The 22,571-nt window shown below is 37.7% G+C and overlaps 1 protein-coding gene across 9 annotated transcripts in view; it reads left to right on the top strand.

Annotated features, from left to right (window-relative positions):
* Window positions 1-22,571, top strand: part of ROBO2 (roundabout guidance receptor 2) — a 474,011-nt gene that overhangs the window by 396,852 nt on the left and 54,588 nt on the right. For all 9 annotated transcript variants that reach the window (XM_074857947.1, XM_074857925.1, XM_074857932.1 and 6 more), the window contains exons 16-20: window positions 1,491-1,615; window positions 4,370-4,541; window positions 10,513-10,695; window positions 20,008-20,050; window positions 21,614-21,741. In XM_074857947.1, the coding sequence (XP_074714048.1) occupies window positions 1,491-1,615; window positions 4,370-4,541; window positions 10,513-10,695; window positions 20,008-20,050; window positions 21,614-21,741 (651 nt within the window). The remainder of the gene's footprint in view (window positions 1-1,490; window positions 1,616-4,369; window positions 4,542-10,512; window positions 10,696-20,007; window positions 20,051-21,613; window positions 21,742-22,571) is intronic.

Below are 22,571 nucleotides of genomic sequence, written 5' to 3'. Positions count from 1 at the left end.
GCCCAAAACCAGAGGGCTATCTAGATTTGAAATTGGGGCAGGGGGGAGTGATAAATATTTTAGGTTCTGGTACAGGGTCTACAATAAGTCTTCAAAATAAGCTTCCATATTTCATATTAAATGTTTTAAGATCACATTAAAAACGATGACAAATATGTGGAAGAAAAATTCCATAAGGAGTTATTAAACACCAAGACATCACCGTAGAACAGAAAGTGTGTGAGGAACAGGAAAATTGTCCTGGAGGGGTATCACTATGAACTTGCTTTATTAGTTCACACTTTCCTAGCCCCTTTCTATTAGTTTTGTTGAAGACTGGATAGATGGACTAGCATAAATGGACTAGATGGATCCTAGGACCAGTTCAGTGCAGCTGTTATCAATATTTTTTTTTTCCCCAGGGACTATACCTTAATATAATATACTCGACTTTGGTGATTTAGCTTGCCACTGCGGTGGAGTTTCCACCCTTCCCGAAAATTAAGGGAAGAGGGGTGGGGGGTGTACGAGAGGTTTTAAGTGGCTGAGGAGGGACATCTGCCACAGCCCTCTGCCGTGGCAGCTATAGCTATGGTGGGAGAGCCCCCGCGTGGAGATGCAGCAGATGCTCACAGAGGGGACTTTTCCGTAGCAAAGCTGCTGCACCACTTCCCAAACAACATGTCCTGAGCCAACAAAAGCACCCTGCTGCTGGTATAGCTGCAAGAGGAGCTTTGCCAGCATAGCTCTGATCACTAACAGCTATGATTTTTTTTTTTTCACACTTCTAGTCAACGTAGCAGGGCTGGCAAGCAATTGTCTTGTAGATATGGCCTTGATATGCAGTAACCAGCCAAACAGCTGTGAATGGTTGAACTGAACAGGACACTGAAGAGAAAACAATTTGCCTAGGGAAAAGGGGACATAAGTATATATCTGACCTAATTTAGCACTTCCCCTATTCACTGGCATTTGATGTAAAGCCCTGAACAGTTTAACCCTTTTCCACCTAGGAGTTGCAAGGTTTTATGTTTAAACCTGTTAATGTCTTCCTGGAGAGCAAATAGGAAACCAAAAACCATCTGCTGCTCACATTTTTATTAGACCATGTCAGGAAAGAAGAATCAAAACACTTTCCAGACCAGGTGAAGCAGCCTCACATTATGACTTAGTTGATATATCCATAGCTATCCATGCATATTATGGAAAACAAATGCGACCGTGAGAATAATTCCAATGCAAACTTAAGAAATGCTAAATATAAATAAATGAGGAGCGATTTGTATTGATTCTCCATTGCCACAAATTCCACATTGTCATTCAGCTCTATGCTTCTCTTCAGAAAGGCATTTTTCAAAATTGTCAGTGCCTAACAAAATGTGCATACCTAGGCCTGCAGGGAGTGTGAACTTTGTATGCTGTCTGCTTGTTCTTACACTGTTTCAGCAAAATTCGTGCTCTAGCAAATGGATTAATGTCTTGCTTCTGTTTGTTCCCTCTGCTTGGTGTAGCTCCAAGTGCCCCTCCTCAGTCTGTTACTGTCCTGACAGTTGGAAACCACAACAGCACAAGCATCAGCATCTCCTGGGATCCTCCCCCTCCAGACCACCAAAATGGAGTCATCCAGGAGTATAAGGTAGAAACGATGTCTAATGGGAGGGTTGTGTGTTTAAAGAAACAGCCTGCTGAATTACAGAATAGCACTGTTTATGGATTTAGATTCTGACAGCAGTTACAGCTGCCCATATAATTATATGGAGAAAGATGACTGACTACTTAAGGATTTTTTTTTTTTTAAGCAGTACTACTGTTATATTAAAAGCAAAAATACCATGAGCTAGATCTGAAAGAGAGTTGCAATTGCCAGCTAGTTTACAGTGCTTCTCTGTCTTGCTTTTCCCTGCTGTGGAAAGAGAAGAAGGGGGTTTTCTGTTAAGGGCTTCTGCACTCTCAAGACAGGCAGTGAAGTCCCTGTCTTAGAGTGCCTTCAATCTGGCAGAAAAGCTGGCAGGAAAGATACCTCATCTTTCCCCTGCAAAAATGCTAATCCTAACACTTCAAGGTCAAAGTCAAGGACTGTGGCTCTGAAAGAATACAAGACTTCTTCAGAGCACTATCTCTGTCGAGATTCACAATTTAAAGTGCTATGTTGTTTGCTCCAAGGAACAGGTTGAACACCACTACTATAACCAGAGTTTGTTATATGGGAGTTGCCTGCATTGGTCGTATTTTCTCCTTTGTTGCTATGATAGCTGAAAGTATCCACTCCTTATATATCATTTAAATTTTTTTGTAGTCTATAATTCCCCACTAAGCTCACTTCTGCACAAGTATATTTTCACAACATGGAGAAAGTGTAGGGTGTTTTTAGGGTGGAGGAGTATGGAGAAAATGATCAGGCAGGGTTCAGCATTGTCACAGGAACACACTGTTTGTTAAATAACTTTGCTGTGGCTGGTTTGTATACCTAGAATGGAATTTTTAATTGAAATAGAACAGGGCAGTTTTCTTAACAGTCCCACAAAGCGTGGAAGTGGTGGATGCAGCTTATTTCACACAAAAAGATGTATTTTTTTTTTCCTGCTGCATCTTGAAGGAATACAGCATCAAGAAGGGAGAAGGTGTTTGACTTTTAAATCAACTAATGGTTCAACCTCTTCCAGTTTATCTCTTGGTCAGAGGGATGCAGTAAATGCTCACAATATTTATGTTTAGCATAGCACTTCTTTTGTTTTGCTTTTAGTCAATATCAAGATTTATTAATCCCAGTATATTATTGATCTCATTTTCATATCAATTAATAATTATCTTTTGTCTTAATTAATCTTGATACTGACTCCAGTATAAGTCAATATTAACCATTAAGGGCTTATAGGCAAATAAGTGAAGCACACTCCTAAACCACAAAACGTCTAGATATGAAACAAAGTGGGCTGATGGTTAATAAAAGCCATGTTCCAGGTGAGTCCTCAGACATCTAGACTGTTTATAAAAACAGTGGAGTCACTACCTATTCCATCCCTTCAGTGTTAGATTAGGTGGCCTCCTGGTTAGCGGGCTGGCTACAGTGAATATAGCGCAAAGAGTCTAATACTTTCTTGAGTATAAAATGACTGCTGAGGTTTCACAGTACATTTTCTAACAAATTGAATTGCATTTCAAGGATCAGATTCCCTATAAACTGATTTATGAATTAAATGCCTTTAATTAGGGGTGTCTTATAGCTGCTGTAACCTAAGACCGGCACAGACAAGGAGTGAAAGAATGAATGTAATAGTTTCTCACCATAATGCCTTCTGGTCTGCAAATAAGATCTACTTGAGCTTAGGAGAGCAAGGGTTTCTTTTGCCCTCCAAATCTTCTTCAGTGTTTCACAGAAAAAAGATAAGGTGTGATAAAACACTGAGCAGGGTCAAAAATAAGGAAAATAAGGGTAAAGAGAGCATTGCTCTTGCTTAGATGCATCAGTTGGTTGCTGGTAGTGGTTCCACCAATAGCGCTTTCTTCTGCTATTATAATTATGTAGTGTACATGTGATATCTTTATGCATTGTTTATCTTGAGTGGTAGTAAATGCTTTCTTTAAATAATACGGTAGTATATGCAGATAACATTAACTGAAGAATTCCTAAAAGGTCTTAGTTTTGAAACTTCTTGGAAAAGCCTATGTAAAAATGCAAGAGAGAGACATAACACTGAAATCATAGACCGTTCTCATCACAAAATGACAATTGAGATTATAAGGTGGTTTTTCTCTTTAATCAGAGTGTAAATGAGTCAGGAACTGATATCTGGATTCCTGAACAATGTAAGTAATCACGAAAGCAGCAGTAAAAAGTGGGTTTGTACTTATCCCATTTCAGAATTTTCACATATCCCTGTTGTGCAATGAAAGGAAGTTGAAAAGGATTTTGAACCGTGTTTCTTCTTTAGTACTTTAAGAAGTGTTTCAACCTGTGTTTGTATTTTTTGGTGTCCTTTTGCTATTCAGTGGGAAATTAAGAATGAAAAAAATGTGGGGCTTTTTAGGAAATGTTTGGTGGTAATCATATTACTGAACAAGATTTCAATTAATGTATAATGCCTCTTTTTCACTTGGATGATTCTGGTCTGTGCTTCTAAGAAGTGTAACCACAGAATTGCACTCCATGGAGAGCCAGAGTCCCAAGAGGTATTTGCAAGCAGTCTTTGCAGCTGGCTTGGTCCTATGCTAATCTGGGATAGCTTGCTGAACTAAATCATCCCAATTCCAGCTACTCCTGGACAGCAACATTGTTAAGAAATCCAAAATAAGTGTTTATCATTCAGTACCTTGATATGTCATATCTATGTGCAATTGTGTATCAGTATGAAGAATTTCTTATTTTTTAACACATCAACTTTTGTCCCAGATCTGGTGCCTAGGTAATGAGACTCGATTTCATATCAACAAAACAGTAGATGCAGCCATTCGGTCTGTAGTAATAGGTGGCCTATATCCAGGTATTCAGTACCGCGTGGAAGTTGCTGCAAGCACCAGTGCAGGTGTGGGAGTAAAAAGTGAGCCACAACCCATAATAATTGGTAAGTGATTGTTCTGTTGTTTTGTTTTGCCTGTTTCAACTTTCAGAAATGCTTTCATAAATCACTTCTGGAAGCATAAAAATCCATGGAGCAAAAGACAATTTGAATAGAGCTAGTTAGTTAGCTTTTAACATCCCGCTGCCTGCTGGCATTGTGTCTTCTCTTTGTGCAGAGTTCTCGCAGCCAGTGGAGGGAAATATGTTCCTGAGACATATGAGAAAATGCAGATTATCTAGTGAAATTGATTTAATATTTTTTTTATGAATTTACCACTTCTGCAGGTTGATGGATTTATGGAATTAACAGCTTGAGCTCCCTTTTCCTTCTGTTCAGATGACTGTAATATTGCCTTATTTGGACCATTGGTGCCTAAGGCACTATTTACAGTTGGTTTTCTGAACATTTGAAGTCAGTGTTTCTCAGGTAGCCCAAGCAGATGAGCTTTCTCTGTCAAAGAATAAGTTGCCTCTAGTCCAAATAGAGAGCAAAGGTAGTATTTTCATCCCTGCCTTTGAAATGAATGTTTCTTAGTAGTGGTTTCCATGATGAATTAATTTCGTGACCTGAGGGAAACACAGATTCTGTTTCTTCTGAAATACTTCTCAAATAAAAAATATAAAGGCAGGAGCAATATGGGGTTGGTAAGAATAGGAGAAGTAACCATATTTAGCAAAACTGAATTGAGCTGTGCAGAGCAACACCTCTTTTGAGTGCATAATACATGAATTTTGTTGCTTTTATCTGTATCTAATTTAGTTATTACTTAAATGTCCTTTTGTTTGTTTGTGGGTCTTTTGTTGTTATTAAATATTTTCTTTCTAGAAAATGTTGTCAACACAATGTCCCAAACATGGACTACTCTGTTATGTGTAGACCTTCAGAAAAGGCTGTCCCCTAAGCACTGCCTAAATGCTTAATGATATTCAGGTTCCCTCCCTATGCATCGAAACAGAAATTGGAGTACGTCAGCTTTGAATATATTGTCACTGAAGAAGGAAATATGAGTGGAGGTGAAGTTAGCACTGGTTTTAGAAAAAGGCAGCCACAGAAACACCAAAGAGGGGGAAAAAGTTTTCTAGAACTGAAAGCAAGAAATTGATTTTTGAAAATGCAAGAAACCTGTCATCTAATAGGCCTGAATTTTGGACCCCTGTGTAAATAACTGATGTTGTGAGACTAGTCTGTCATTGCATTCTCTTTGAGCAGGTCTTCTGTTTTGCATTTCACAAGAGAGTCCATCTAGCTAGGCATTAAGCACACTGGGCTTGTTCCAGCAAAACACTTAAGTGTGTTGCATTTTAAACACGTGCATAGCCTTGTGTCACTTAATGTGTTGTGAGTTAAACTTGCACCAAAGTGCTTTGCTGGATGATTCCCAGAATGCTCAACCCTGCATCTGGTTACAGCCCTCTATCCTGTTTTTTTCCTTACAAAAAATTACTCATATAATCAAGAGTTAAACGTGGAGAGATCTGTATCGCTGCAGGAAGGAGGAGAGGGATGTTTGGAAGCAAATAAAGTACAAAAGAAAGAAAAAAGTTATTTCACATTTACCGACTTAACTTTGCTTTGTTACACTTAGTGGTATTTATTTGTTCCTTAAATGATCCCAGAATGTCTGCTTCAAAAAGTCTGTCTGGTGGCATCTTTGTACATTTGAGAGTCCTCTGCATGAAAAGTAAAGAAAAGTCATTTCTGTTAGGGTTGTGTTTCTGTTCTCATTTCTGTTTTCCCTTTTGGGAGCCCAAAGCTGGATGTGATTATTACTTGTATGGTCTATATCTCCATTTTCTTTAGGTCCCATCTTTCTGTTGCTTAAAAATTGCTGGCAGTTATTTCTCAGACTCTAAATTTGCTTGATAAAGGTAACAGTGTTTAAGTGATACCATTTCTGGAAAATTTGAGTTGGTACCACTTGATGTTTGACTAAGAATCAAGAACATAAAATAAGAAAATGAATTTTTTAGGTAAATTTAAAAAAAATTACATGGACTGAAAATGAGCTAATGAATAAACCTCAAAACATCATCACAAATGGGAAAACATTATTGAGACTCTATTATAATGGAGTCCTATATGGCCTGGTGTTTAACTGTACTATTTAACAGCTTGTAAACAGAATGAACAATTGCAAAAATGCTGAATTATGGAGAGAGCAGGTCAGTGAAGAGTTCAGCCATGTTGCTAAATAGTATGACTTTCATCGTCATGAAATATAGAGTCCAGTGTATAAAAAGGAGGATGTTATTCTTAAATACAGGCTATGTTCTTCTAAGAAGAAGTTTTTTTCTTAAAATAACTGATTTTCATGGTGGATAATCAACTCCTGACTTCCCAGACCAATTCTAGATAACAGACCTGTGACAATCCAGAAATTAAAACCAGGAGAATATGGAACAGTAGGAAGTATATTATTTCTTTAGTTAGAAGTTGTGTCAGTATTACACGAATCCTGTGCCCATACTTCAAGCAGGACATTGAAAAATTTTATGGAAGACTTCAAGAAAATCAAGAAAAAATTTTTACGATCACTATTGATATGCTAAAAAATTTCACTTGGAAAACGAGAAATAAAATTGGAGATAACAGCAATGTTGATTAATGGGATAGCTATTATTTCTCTTCATCAGTTGGCCTGTTCACTCTTACATTCCATCATTGGCATAATAATATGAGGAACAGCTGCAAACTTTCACAGTAATAGGTACAATCGAATCTGATGTGTCTAATTAATTTTTGGTCCGACAAATTAGTTTTGTTCTTCATTACTCTCCAATGGGAGGAAGACATTATATTTCATTATGTTTTTGTCTTCAGGAACAATGGAGCGTTACAGGTCACACACTTCCCTTGTCTATGTTCTAATTAGTTGAACTGACAGCATTGTTACAGAAACACCTGCAGTATATGGAATAATACACTGGTACCTTGGATGACATATTTATTACTTCTGCTTAAATATTATATAAAGAAATACAAAATTAATTCCATTTGTTTCCCCAAACCCCAACAATTATATTAATTTTATCAAACAGCAGTGAATAACATTCATCTGTATCCACTTATTTTTCAGTCGTCAAATTCACAAAGCATATGTTATTTTGACATTTAAATGAATGATTACTTTTGCAGTTGTAATTGCTGGGCACCAAAGGGTAAGAACAAACAGCCAGACTGCAAACTTTAGAAGGCAATTTGGAGACAGATTGCACCTTCCTGCAGAAGAAAGGGAGAGCGTGAAGTCCACTGAAAGCTCTCCCTGGGCTGTCTGCAGTTTGCTCTCATATCCTCCATTCTCAAAAGACTGGTTTCTGACTTAGAAAAGAAAACCCAATCTTCAGACCTTTTGGAGGCTTTAGCAGGAAGCAGTTGTTCTTTTTTTGAGTCCAGGACTGTCCACACCCGAAGCCCGTGTCTCTGAAGCGCGTCCCTGCCCACTCTTCTCCATGGCAGCACGGCTGCCTCTGAAGCAGCGCTGACATTACCTGTTTCCTCACCGTCCTGCTGCTTTTACCTCTTCTCCAAAGGGCCCAGAAATTAACTGAAAGTTAATGGCAATTAGAGCAACATCAACTCCCATGCTGATTTCTACTACAAAATCAATTGTGTGCCTGGAAGAGCATGCCGTAGAGTGCCTCTTTCTATTAGTTTTACTCTCCGCACTTCCTCTTTCAGCACTGGGGTGCACCTATGGATTGGTTCCATAGGCAGAAAAAAGGGGAAAATCCGATAAAGGAGCTGCTGCTGCTTCCCTACTTTTCCCTGTCACAGGTGCTCACTGAGTTTTATTCACTGCAGCAGGACAGGAAACCATCAGGCCTTTGGCAGCAGCAAGAGAAAATAGGAAGGTATGGGAAAGGACAACTGCAGCTACCAGGCCCTGGCTCTTGTAAAGCTTACCAGCATGGCCAGTATAGACTGGTACATGATACCAGCCAGTACTGGTGTACTGCCTTGCTATACATTAGCCGGAGTACTCTGTCAGCATCCTTCTGTGGGACCTATTTTGTTTGCGGGAAGCCTATTTTGTTTCTTGCATAGAACTACTGAAAGCAAGCCAAGATCTAGCACAATTTCAGCAGTGTGTTTGCAAAAGCAGACGGTCATCGTTACTAAATATTGACATGGTGCTGAAAGAGAGAAAGCTTAATAAAATCACCGAGATCATTAACAGCGTGATAGCAATATAATGCAGTGCATCACATTTCTTCCTGAGTAACTCAGCCCAGCTCTGAACACAACTCGGGGCCTGTGGCTGTGTCTTGGCGGGGGCAGCGCTGGGGCAGAGCTGGTCCCCAGGCAGGGGGGCAGGCTGGGGCCGATGGGCCCTCTGGGAGGGGTCCTCAGTCACCACGTGGCCGGTGTCAGCTCTGGGTCTCCTGCAAAGAGGTGTCGATGGAAATAAAACTGGAAGTGTCAGACTTCTCGCATCTGCTTTAGCCAGCGACCTTGTTTGTTTGCTTTAGGCTGAAGCCAGTGTGGTGACACAGGGGCTGTTCTGTTGAAAGAAGTGAGCGGTAAATTTAACCATTGCTGAATTATAGAAGAGGAATATGTATGTTTTCACAGCGAGGCATAATGCTACAATACTTTTAATAATTTCCTCTGAATGACCATTTCAGTGTTTTATTGCCATATTCTACTACCTTTATGTTTGCGCAATAGACGTTCATAATTGAGAATCATAGTATTTGCATCTTTTTTGTCTCAGCAGAGTAGCTACTCTTGCAGCTCTTTCAGCATACATACAGGCATCAGATAATACTGCATAAACATTTCAAGGATTGAGCTATATAAATGCTTTTACTGGAAATGATGGATAATTCTTTCACCAGTTTCAAAACTGCAGATGTGGGCAGTTTATATCAAATATACATATAATCAATATTCATTTTTTTTTGCGGAAAATATGTTCCACATTTTCTAATTTTAAAACTAACCATTTTTGACAAGGGAAGGTTTGAAGTAGAAAACTGCTGTCCCTAGAACTACATGCTTTACCATTTCCTGAATTTCCATTGACATTTTCCATGAGCATTTGTTTTCAAGCCAGACACCAAGCTTTTCTTTTAGAAAAGTTCCCTTTTAGATAAAGAGAGGGGAAAAAGCCAGTGGGAGCATCTACTGAAATTTAGTTTTCTAATGTAATAAACACAATTTAAGATCCTATATAGTAATTTTTGATGCATCTCACCTAAATTGGTATTCCATGTCATAATTATTTCTTACAGGTTGATGTTAAGAATTGTTCATGCCTATTCTAGGTGAAAAAATTAGCAACTGGTGATGTGATTGTTTAGAGCTTACAGTTAACTATGTGATTTTCTGCTTTGTGTCAAAGCTGGTACACTTAGGATTTGTATAGATTTTTTTCCCCGTGAAATAATTGCTGAAAAATGTATTTTAGCTCCAGTTGAAAATACATATATTTTATTTTTTATTTTAAATTTGGAAACAAGCATGCAGCAGAAATAAATGAGTTAAGTATTTTTGGCATGCTGGCAACAATGAGAGAAGGAACTGTCTTTTTGTGTTGTAGCATATTTTGTATTTGGATTTCTCATTTGGAAAAAGCTATTTATTGATCGCTTGATTTTTTTTTTTTTTTGATTGGTTTCCTATGATCCATTTTGTTTTCATTGTATTCTGTCTATAATTATGTAAAAACAAGCCAACAAACATGTATATTGTTAAAAAAAAGGCTCTGGACTATCATCTGTTAGATTACTTGGGAGAGTGCTATAGAGCTATCTTTTCAAATATATGTTTGCAGCATTGCAGTGAATTATAGATTTGCTTTCTAGAAACATTGGTTTTCAGGTGTGCATTTGTACTCATTAAAGCTCTCCTACTGTGGATAATTCTTTTGAGGTGCATTACTGATTTTTTTAATTTCCATTTGCAGTACTTGGTTCCTGTTTGTATTACAGAATACATAATAACAACGTTCTGTCAAATTTCTTTTGTGCAGGAGGTCGTAACGAAGTTGTCATCACTGAAAATAACAACAGCATAACTGAGCAAATCACTGATGTTGTCAAACAGCCTGCCTTTATAGCTGGCATCGGTGGTGCATGTTGGGTAATTCTGATGGGTTTCAGCATCTGGCTGTACTGGCGCAGAAAGAAGAGGAAGGGGCTCAGCAATTATGCTGGTAAGAACAGTAACTATTTTTTACTATCTCATCAGGTTCTATCATGAAGAGAACAGGTGCTGTTAAACCTCCTTAAAAAACATGTTGAACTTACAGCAAAGGTGGCCTGGGTGAATTTTGTATGCTTGTTTTAAATGTATGCTGTGAAAATGCTGGTGTATGAGAAGCTTTAAATGCATTGCTTGGTACCACATTTCATCATTATCATAAGACAGTCTTTATTTTCACATCTCCAGTACATGTAGCATAAAAAAGTACAAAGAGGATTAACCGTACCTCTTGCTCCTTGCTCAGAAGGCACTCTGTTAGCAGTGCAGCTCCATTTATGTGCTCAAATGTGAATTAGACTAGACCCTTACAAGGAAGGTTAGAAAGAGTGTTTGGTCTTCTCCTTCTTCATGCCTATGCCTTTCCATGTCTTTGAAGCCATGTGCCTGGGAAGTGAATGGAGGGACTTAATCAGTGACTCCATACCTGTAGCTGGAGGAGAAGAGAGTGATGTATTAGACAGAGAAGTGTTGTCAAAAGTTACCTACGGCAGAAGCCATGAAAAGTTTTGTCTTGAAGGTAGAACACCTTGGAATGCCCTCACAGTGTGATCCCTCTTGCACCAAATGTGTTGCTCCGGTTACAAATTAGTTTTTGAAAACTACATTTGGAAATACAAATACAATTGCCAAACGAAAATTTTTGCTTCCTCCCCCGACCTGTTTGTTTTGTGTATTGTTCTGTGCTTCAGGATTCTTACGGATTTTTAGGAAGTCAGGTGAATTACCATAAAGTGGGTCACTGAAGCCTAATTTATCACAAAAAAAAAAGCTGTTCTTCAAATATTGGGGTAGATTTTCTTGTAGTACTTATTAACATCTAAAAAGAGAAAACATTTCCTTTCTGAGAAAAATTTGCACAGCTGAGGACACAGCATATTTAATGTTGACATTGTATCACACTAAAGTTACACTAGTACTCTTCTATTTAGAAGTTACCACATGGGAACCTGAGGACACAGCTCCCTAAGCAGCTGAGCATCTCTAGCAACTTGCCAAAACCCAACATTCCTGCTCACAGCCAAACAGTCCTATGCCTCCTCACCTTGGTGTTAGCCATCAACCAGAAGGAAACTATTCTATGTTGTTTTTCAATCCTTCCTGCTGTATTAATTTTCCACTGGCTCAGTGAAGCAAGGCAGCCCAAGAAGAAATTAGACAAGCAGTAGAGGCAGAGGGAGGAGAGACCCTTTCTGTGACTCTTGGACTGACTCAGTTTCTGTGGAACCTCACCTTGAGTCACCACGTGACCTGTATCATTCATAGATTATGCTTTTTGCCAAGGTGTTTTTTTCTTTCCTTTAACAGCAATGACTTTTACTCTCTGAGAGTTGGGATGGTGTTAACTGAGAAACTAATACATATCACACACACCTGTACATGTGTTTATATGAAATATCAGTCTAGATCCCAAGATTTTTTGTATTAAGAGACAGCTGTACTGTTATTCCTCTTAGGAAACAGTCCTATACCTAACCTTTGGACACCAACTAAGACTACTCTTGGTTTTTTAAAGCAGAATTATTAGCCCTGTATGTGAGTTGGCATGTTGTGGGGAGGGAGATTGAGAGCAGTCTTTTACACCTTAAAATGCATAGCTGTAAATAATTATAATACTCATTATAAACAGTGTGTCTCCTGCAGTTCATTCCTTCTCATGATGTTTGCTGCATCTAAGTGTGATATGAACATTGCATCATAACACAGAATTCCCATCATCAGAATTATGAAATAGTGTATGCTTTCAACAAGGAAAGTTTATAACATCTCATGCTTCAAAACTCATCCTAATGTTTACAATTTGGAGAACAGCATGTTCACACGGAAAGTCTTCAAATGTGACTGTCAAAATTCACTGCTCACCTTTCCAACCATCATTATTCATTGGCTGCTGGCTGGTTAGTGCTTTAAGCTCAACTGTTATGTCCTGCTTATGATATTCAACCACAACTGAGTAAATTCCAGAGGAAACTCGTGCCCTGCAATTAGCGCTTATTATCAGGGTGTGTAACTCACAATGTGTTTGCTTTCTTGTTTTGCAGTTCAGTCCTTCACCTTCACCCCTGCAGGTACTGTCCATTAGTCTGTCTCTTACCTCACCTTACCAACACGTCATTGCAAACATTAGCTATTTTAAGTGTTTACGAACATGTGAGAGATGCAGAATTAAAACCAAATGCAAGGAGAAATACTTCTGCTGCCTATCTGTGATAAAAATGTAGCATTCATTCTCCTAGTAATTCCAGGGGAACATAAAATCTACCACCATTAATGTCTCTGTCATTATAATTCTGCATACATCTTACTCATATAACTCCTCTAAGTAATGCAGTTTTGAAAGTAATTTGCAGGACAAGACGCTTGAACTAACTTAGCATAAACAAGCATTAGTTGTATATAAGTGAATTTTTATTTTAAAGCTCAGGAAAACTATCTATCTCAAACATTTCTGAAGATCTAACTGGAGAAATGGAACTTTCCATTTCTTTAGCTTTTAGTTACTGTATGTTGGCCTTACCATGAGGCATTAAGATCTTCAAGCAGTCTAGTGATTAACCTGTGCATGCATTGCCTTTACAGTGTTTTTGAAATTGAAGCATTTGCTGGTTTTCTGCCTACCCAATTCAAAGCTGGTATGCTAGTTTTCATATCTTTAATAAACATAGCATACAATAGACCATCATCATAAGTGTGATTAAAGATATGTGAAGAATAAACGAAGTGTGGCTGAAACAACAGGTTGCAAACAGCTTAGTTAACATATGGATATCCAGGAAAAATAAAGTATACAATTAATAGAGTAATTAATACAAAAAATTAGCTTTTGCTCTCATAAACTCAAGATTCGAAAGTTCAAAAAGAGTTATACCTCAGTGCTATAAAGTAAAAGGCTGATAAATCTCAGTATTTTCTGTCAGAAGTCTGTAAAGTTTTTTGCATGTAGCTTGGCCCCTCAGTTGCACTTGCCGAAGCTGTCTCCTCTTCTGTCCCCTCTGACATCCATGTGATAGAGGCCAGTCTTCCTACTGTACTGCTGAACTGGTCCTCAGGCTCAGCTAGCTGCTTTCTCGCTCTTGCTTATCTTCAGCCACAGCTTGAGTGTTTAGCTTAGTGGGAAAGAGCAGATGACTGTCGAGGCAGATGGGTGCAGGTGGTGATGTCTGCCCCAGGGGTCCGTGACATTATGAGGGAGAAGGGTCCTTGTGGAGAAGCTCTGCGGGCTCAGGAATTGCTCCTCTGGCTTCTGGGGAGGTTTGTTCAAGTTAGTGTAAGTTGTGGCACAACACATCCTACCCTAAACACTTTACTTGCTTTTCTTTGAGACACAGCATAGAATTTTTTCCAAAATGAAATAATGCAGCTTTGCATTTGGTTTCTATGATTATGCCACTGTCAGCTGTCTGTAACTGTGGTGAGTTTTTCCCATTGTCTTTGTGGCATACATTGGCATGACACAGGTTTGTGCTGGAGCCACAGTGACTGTGCATGATTCAGTGTACTTGATCCACATGTGCTGGGCAGCTAGGGTATGTCAGAGGCATGGCCAAAAATTTGCTTTTTTTAAAAATAGTTTTGACATCTCACGGACTTTATAGAACTATAACAGCCCATAGTTCTATTTCCTGACCTATAATAATTTCTGAAAGGCACTGAGAACCTAAGTCATCTAGTAGTCAAGTCCCCAAAAATATCATTAATTTAGAAAAAAAATGTTCTTGTGAAAGAACATAGTCCATGTTTTTTATCTTTATACCCAGAGTTCCTTAAGAAACATCATTAGTTCTCTTAATATTTGAATTTGCCGTTGGTAATATCATTTAGACAAACATATCTATGCTTGTGGGGAGCTTTGATGACACAACTGTATGTTGTTCCCTTCAAAGTTATAATTCATAAACAGTTTGGTTTCAGATCTAAATATTTAGACAGTGGTATGTAGCTTTCAGAATCTCATCAGAGACAGCTGTCAATAAAGTTTTACTAAAGATGAATTTGTCCTAATATACTTAGATTTTAGAAGGTGTACACTTTCTGACATTTGCTTTAAATTCTTCCCTCAGAAAGTTGCCCAACGTGCAGATTTGACTGTGTAATAAAGAGAACTGAATGTATTTCAGACACAAAATGAAAAAAAAAAAAAAATCAGTTATTTCTGATATAAATGTTTTTTCTTTTGTTTTGCTTCAGTTGTATTTGCACGTGTAGAATTTAAAGCACAAAAAATAGTTGTTTAAAAGTCTGGATTCTGCGGTTATATAGTTACTTGCTAAAAATGGTCTTTTGGGTCATTTTCAGATTATGGGTCATTCACTGGGACTGTTTGTTATTTCTATTATGTCATTAGGCTCCTAAGAGCTATAATTTCTGCTGTGTGACTAAACCACTGTAACACTATGTAGGGGAAGAGTAAACAGCAAATGTCACACAATTGGTAAAGGTCTGTGCCAGAGAAGAATAACTGATTGAGTTAAATTCATTAAGCTTTCTGTCTTTGTGAACATTTTCATAAGCTCTGATCAGTTGCTCAGATTCTCATAAATAAGGTGACATTGAAAATCATAGCTAAATCTTTTTACTTATTTTCAGTTGAACTGACTCCAGTAGTTTCTGAGCCACAATTCTGCACATCACTATTCCTCCACTTCCCTTTTCCCCATCATGACTCACCAGGCATTGATTCTCAGTAATATCAGTATTACAAAACATATGATTTTCAACTATGTTTGTTAGATTACTACTGGTAAGTAGTAGTGTCATCATCTGCAGCTGTACAAGAACTATACATTTTTGGGACCATGACGTACAATCAGCAAAAGCAAATCTAGCACAGAGACACTAAATACAAATGCTACTCCTTTTCAGTCATCTGTTCTGTGACATAAAGGATGGATTGGTCTTACTTTTGTGAGTTTCTGTAAAAGCTAAAGTACTGCTGCACTGGGTTTTTTGTATTTTTATGATTACCCTTTACTCAGATTGCCTGGATATAAACACGCACCGTGGGTTTCTACTTGATAGATGTAGAAAAGATAGATTTCACAAAAGAGATATCTGACCACTTCTCATATAGTAGATGAATTTTTTCATTCCCATATTACAGTGACAGAACAGAATTTGTTGATTTTGTACTGGAAGTTGCAATTCTCTTTTCACATTTTGCTGTAAGGACTTATACAAAAAAGGCATGGAATCCATTTGTAGAAATAAGAGAAATTTCACTTATCTGCTTATCTTTCCTGTGCCCTCAAACTCCGTGTTGTGCCAGTACCCACTCACTTGAATACTCAGGTGTTTTGAAGTGTCTCAACCATCAGTCATGCAAAGAAAGTAAATATGTATTTTCACTTATAAGTAAGCTTATTTAGTGACTAGTCCTCCTTGGGATTAAAGATTTCATGAAACTGAGTAAACAAAAACAAATTAAAAATAGATAGAGAATTATGGAATGCTACACATTTTATGTGCAACTCTTGAAACTGTTAAATGAGGATAAATTATTTGACAGAATCATCCAAAGGTAGACAGAAGATTTGATGGAATTTTTATATGCTGATTATCTGTTCTGAGTTAATGCTTATTAAAAGAGGATTAATCTACATTCATATTTGAGGAACAGCTTATCAGAAAAAGGAATGAGACTTGGCTGGGAGCATTAAAGTTTTCATTTGTGGTAGGAAAATGTGGCCTACTAGAGATAGGCGTACAAAAAGCTTTCTAAAGCTTTCTAAAGCTTTCTTGCCTCAGAATGTCAGCTTGCTATACATTCATATTTTTCCAATTCTAGCAGGCATGAAGATTAAGTTTAACCTTGTCAGATAGTATTAATAAATGGTTTGGGTACCTCCTTGTATACTTAATAAAAAACGTGTGAAAAGCTCCTTAACATATGCTGTTCTTCATACAAATATATACAATATAATTTCCTTAAATATTATGCATTTAAAATGCACTTTGGATTATATTTCTGCATTTTTACAGTCCTTGAAGTATAAGCTGGTGGGAATTCCTTCAAAATCTCTCTATGCAGAGGTTATTTTTTTATCTTCTTTTGAAAACCAATCTCATCCCTGCAGGTCTTCAGCCTTTCTAAGAACATATATCAGATGCAAAGAGTGCTGAAAGAGCTTTTTTGCTTCCTTGGTGATAAAAAGCAAGGGAGATGGGTGGGTCAGTGATAGGGACATCCTTCCCTTCCTCCTCTTACATTGCCCCTTGAAATTGCTCTGCTTCTTTTTGAAGTGGAGACAGGATGAATAAAGCCAGCTGTCTGTGTGTTTTATTTTTACAGTGACATCTACAAGCCTGCATTGCATTAAGTATGCTCCTATTCAGGCATTTAGACTTGTTTTGTAATTGCAGAAATCAAACTGCAGGCAAAAATGCTGACAAAATGTACAGCAGGAATGATAAACATAGTGCTTGTGTTTGCAGCCTGACCATATCTTCTGTTGTTAGCTGTCTTTCTTTTCACAATATTGATGTTAAAAGAAAGGCACCTTCTCTATCCGGCCTCAGGTAGGCCATTTATGGATGACATCAGGAATACGATTTTTTTTCTGTAAAATCCTGATGATGTGTGCACACTTCCAGAGGAATTTTGGCTAGCTTAGTTGATATTCTGGAGTCTTTTCCACACAGAATAGTAACTAAAATACTTTCTTGTTTATTTTCTCATGAAGATTATAACCATCCATGCATTGGTATACAGCATGGAGGGTAAACGAAAGAAGCTATATTCCTTCCCAGTTCCATACACATCACATAAGCCAGGCACAGTCTTCCCCAGGAAAAACAATATCACTGCAAGACAAGTTCTTTTTTTAATAAACTAAGCTGAACCTTTCTTCTAAAACCAGTGTTTATATTGGGAGGGTATAAGATTATTTAATGTAGGAAAAAAAACAGGAAACAGTTAATGCCAGCAGGATACACAAATAGAATAAAAAATAGTAAATGCTGTGATACCTGTCTCTTCTCAACAAACTCATATGCCACAGCCAATCTGCAGCAATTATGGCTCTAGCGAAGAGGTTTCGATAGCATGTCTTCTTGATATGTTTCTCACAGCATGCCTTGGAGTTTTTTCCGTACCTCATTACACGGAAAATAAAATGTGTCTGGCAAACATTGCTGCAATCTCCTACTAACCCCCCCATTTTAGCTTTGTTTTATAAAGGGACACAGGGGATATAAATATTTTGAAGACCACAAGTATTGTTTGGGTTTTTTTCCATATGAGATGCATAGTTAAAGTCTCACATACCTGTATGTGCTATACAAGTGGTGAGAATATTACTTTAAAATTATTTCTGGTAGATAATAGCCTAAACAAGAGCATTAATCCCAAGAAGTTTTCAGAAAATAGGTTTTACTGGAATTCCCTTAAATCTGTACTTTATTTGTAAGGGTTGTTACTGAATGTGCCTCTGTTTCTCATTTTCCTTTTTTCTTGTTTCTTTAACAAATGTAGGACGTTGGAGAAACAGAGTATTAAATTAGAAGGGGAGGAGGAGAAAGAAAACAACATCTAATGTACTTTTCACCAACATACTTTGAAACATAACCGGGCAGTAGCCATCTCTTTGCATATTCACACATGATATCCACAGCACTTCAGATTATTCACTCTTAAACAAAGAGTGATACAGTCATTTGACAGAATGACAGAATCACAATGTTAGAAACAACGTGAATGAAAGTAACATCGACTCTGAAATTAATTAGCTGCAATGTTTTACCATGTCTTGTTTTCCAAAGTGACTTTTATTTAATACTTCCCATACTTGCATTTTGATTTTCTTTTCGTTAATTGGTTTGATTACATCCTTTCAAAATTCAGCTATTAACCATTTTGATGTGACATATGACTGCAGTGATTTTCTGATATTGATATTAGTCTGTTCTGCAGTGAAGGGTAATTAATCACCCTACCCAGGGCTTCCAGAGTGACCAGTTTTGTCCCCTTTGCTGAATGTAGACTATGAAATTATCCTAAGAGTTAATAAAGTGACAAGGATTCTATAAGGTTTCAGAAATATTTTCCTGGTGGATTTATGTAGTCGCTAATTTTTTTAATGATTACAGCATTTCTATTTGGTGTAGTAATTCTGTCTGATCAGAATGGTTTATAATAGAAAGCCTAGTGTAGTTTGGACTAATATTTGGAAAATCTTGCAAATACTCCGGGAGCTATAATTTAATGATGGGAAGGTCTGTCTTTCTTACAAAGGTAAATAGTATTTCCAAACCAAGGCCTATTTTAAATTACACTGGCCACAGACTCTTCCATTCCTCTCTGAAATTCAAATCCTCATCTTGTCAGGGGCCTGAAGGGATGCAGGTGTCCAAGACATTGATATAATTTAATAGTCTGCCTTATCTATGCCTGACAATAAATAATGGGGTATTGCCACTGAGAACCAGAGTAGTCTGTTGGCCTTGATTCAAAATATTTGCCAGTGCTTCAAAAAGGAGCATCAAATGTTGTCAGTTAGCATCTCACCAGTAATGTGGGTTTACCTGTATTGCCCTGACATGTAATCCTGTTAATAAGATAGATAAGGGATAGGCTATTTTTTGTCAAACACCCATGAATGAAACCATAAAAACAATTGCCTCCCTCTGAATGTGTCCTTGGCATCCTCTATGGAAAGACTGGAAGCCCTTTTTCTTCCCAGTGATACTGGCGTGTATGCATTTATGTGTGAGTGCTAGTTCTTGTACTTCTAATGGAAACGGTGCAGCTGTATGCTTTTTTTCACCCCTTCGGCTCTAACAGAGCTGCCACCTCTTTGTATTTGTCCTGGGAAATGGCATATTTGTGTGGTGACATTATATTGCTGCATTACGACATGATGTTATTAACTCACTGGTGCAATGTCATTATGTACTGAAGCAAAAGCATGCCAAGAAAACAATTTCATCACATGGCTCAGTCTTGCAATGCAAAGTCATATGAAGGGGCCTGTGGTAAATTCAGGCCTTTTGCCCAGGTGGCTGGTTTGCCTTGCAAGCTACAGAGCAAATTGATGTTAATCAATAATGTGCAGTGAAATTCTAAACAAATTGTAAGCCTAATGTGTTGATACTTTTCTTATCATTTCTGTACTTTGTTATGTGGTGATGCCAAGAGGCCTCCAATCTCGGACACTGAACAGTTTGAATTGTTACTTTTAATTATTACTAATTGATTTTTCCCTGTCTTATATGTGTGTGCGTGTGTGTGTATACGTTTGTTTGTTTTGTTTTTCCAACCAAAACACAGTCACTTTCCAAAGAGGAGATGGAGGACTAATGAGCAACGGAAGGTATGTTTCCTTGTATAAAAGACTTTCCATCGTATTTATTTTTAAAATTAGTGATATGAAAAATGCTGCAGGTAATACACTTGGGTAATAACCGATCATTGGGAAGACTGGCAATGCTAGGAGGAGTTAAGTGGCTTGCCACAAGGTTTAATGACCTATCTGTTGTGCACTTTGGAGGAATCAAGCCCAGATGTTTCATATCTCCCAGATGCCTTGGAAGAAATGAGTAGTAAATATCACAAGGAATGTGTTCATTTGTTACCGGGATGTTTATTGCATTAATTAGACATTAGCAAATGAAGTTGCTGTTGTTTAAGACTCCTTATTGGCTCCCCCTAAATTGCTGTGAGTGAACAATTACATTTAATCGATCACGAAATAAATGATTCATAGATGATGAATAGGCTGTAGATTGATAGGACTAGATTCCACAACTTTGGCTACTCAATTGAAATTGATAAAAGCTGATAACGGGCCCATATATCCTCATCTATTTTCCTTTTGCCAATATGGAGATTGTAATTAGGCCCTGGTAATAACTTCCAATCTCCCGTTTAATCAATATTTTAGCAAAAAGAGATTAGGCCTAATGAGAGTGAGTAGATGTGGCAAGAAAGCGGCAGGGTCTTCTTATTGCCGTTTCCATAGAAACCGATGTTTCTCTTAGGGATTGTACCAGGCGGGGGTCTATAACGTACAATGATTGGAGATGTTGCTCCAACTTCATGACTACATTAATAACCTAGAAAAGCTATAGAACCGTGGATGTTTTTTGTTTTCGTTTGAGGGAAGGGAAGTGTCTGCAGGAAATGTTTTGTTTTCCCTGTTAAATACAAGTACAAACAATCCAACTGCCTTGCTAAACTTCTGGCTGTTTATTCTGGGATGAGAGAGACACTGTGCCTTATGGCCTGAGTATACCTTCTCTTTCAACATACTCATCATTTAATACTGCTCTCAAAGCTGGGAATTACAGGGATATAAAAGCCGTGCAGTAGTGGCACATAAAGATAGCTGTGGACTTTTCATTAATCCTACTCAAACCTGTTTGCCTCTAAACCATCCAAGAGTGCTCAAAGAAAGAGTTACCAGCCTGTAGATGACAGGCATGTATTTGAGATTCAAGGGAAGGAAGAAATAGTAGCCCAAAGTCCTGGAAATGGCTGATATGGAGCAATCAGTTTGAGTGATGGCTCCCTTGAGGTGGTAATTTATCATGCAGCCCTGGTGTAGGATCCCATGATGGTGCTGCCTAACCCCTGTTTCACACAGACAACGGAGTTCATTTAGATTCTGGCAGAATCACGACGGATGCCTAGTCCCACTTCTACTGACAGAGTTGATTTGTATATAACCTTAATTAACTGCTCAAGGTCTTTAAATCATCAAAGGCTACACAATTTTAATTTGAAATAAATTAAAGTCCTCTAAACTGTTTGTTACCTGTGGTGTTAGAACAGTGATATGGTCTCTTCAATCACCAGTTGTCTCACAGATATTTTAATTTTGTAAATACATATATATATATATGTATGTATATCTTTTTTTCTTATTCTGCTTCAGTCGACCAGGTCTGTTGAATGCAAGTGACCCCAGTTATCCTTGGCTTGCAGACTCTTGGCCTGCCACAAGTCTGCCGGTAAACAACAGCACTAGTGGACCAAATGATCTTGGAAATTTTGGTCGTGGAGGTAGGTTTCGTTTGATTAAGTCACTATATAGTATACAATAGGCTTCTGTTGTTATCATATTCATCTATGATAAACATTGTGTAATATTTTTATCATTATAGTTCTTCCTATGTTTGACTCAAGATTTGATTTAAAATTGACTTTAATATGTTCATTTTGTTTCTTCTCTTCTTTAAAATGTAGGTCTAGTTTGTAATTTACCCCACAGTCATGAGACAGGGTCTGCTTATCATCTCAAGAGAAATGTATTTGTTGCTCAAACTCATTCTGTTTTGTGTGGAGATGAGTAATCTGCTGTACAGGGCAATGTAACCAGAGATAGAGGATGTCCATAAGAGCAGAGAAGAACTTCAGGGATGCAGAAGGATGTTCCTTCAGCAGAAGGAGGACTAAAGAACGTTGTTGCTATCACCTTACTCATCCCCTCCCTGCTGAGGGACTGCTCTCAGTCTCAACCATAATCCATGAAGAAGGACTCAAAGGTCTTCAGAAATTTTACTTCTTATTGAAAAGAAGAATACCTAAAAGGGAACTATTTAGATTTTTCAGGGTTTTATTTCCATTTTGAATTGAGGGAGGCCCTTTGGGGAGATGAGGTAATGATTTATAATTATGGTGATGAATCTTCAGAGGGGTTATTTTCTTCCAAACATTTTAGTCAAATGGGAATTTCAAGATGTATGATTGGAATTTTTAAAAGTCGTAGTACTATTCACATCCATCTGTTACTTCCTTGGTTTCTGTGATATTATAACACAGCTAATTCTGCATAGTAGTGTTCAGAACAGGGCTTCTAACATAAATGAGTATATAAATATTTTTAAGACATA

This window comes from Strix uralensis, chromosome 2, assembly GCF_047716275.1.
Source record: "Strix uralensis isolate ZFMK-TIS-50842 chromosome 2, bStrUra1, whole genome shotgun sequence".
NCBI lineage: Eukaryota > Metazoa > Chordata > Aves > Strigiformes > Strigidae > Strix > Strix uralensis.
Note: the sequence above shows the minus strand (reverse complement) of the source record. Positions and strands in the feature narration are given on the sequence as shown.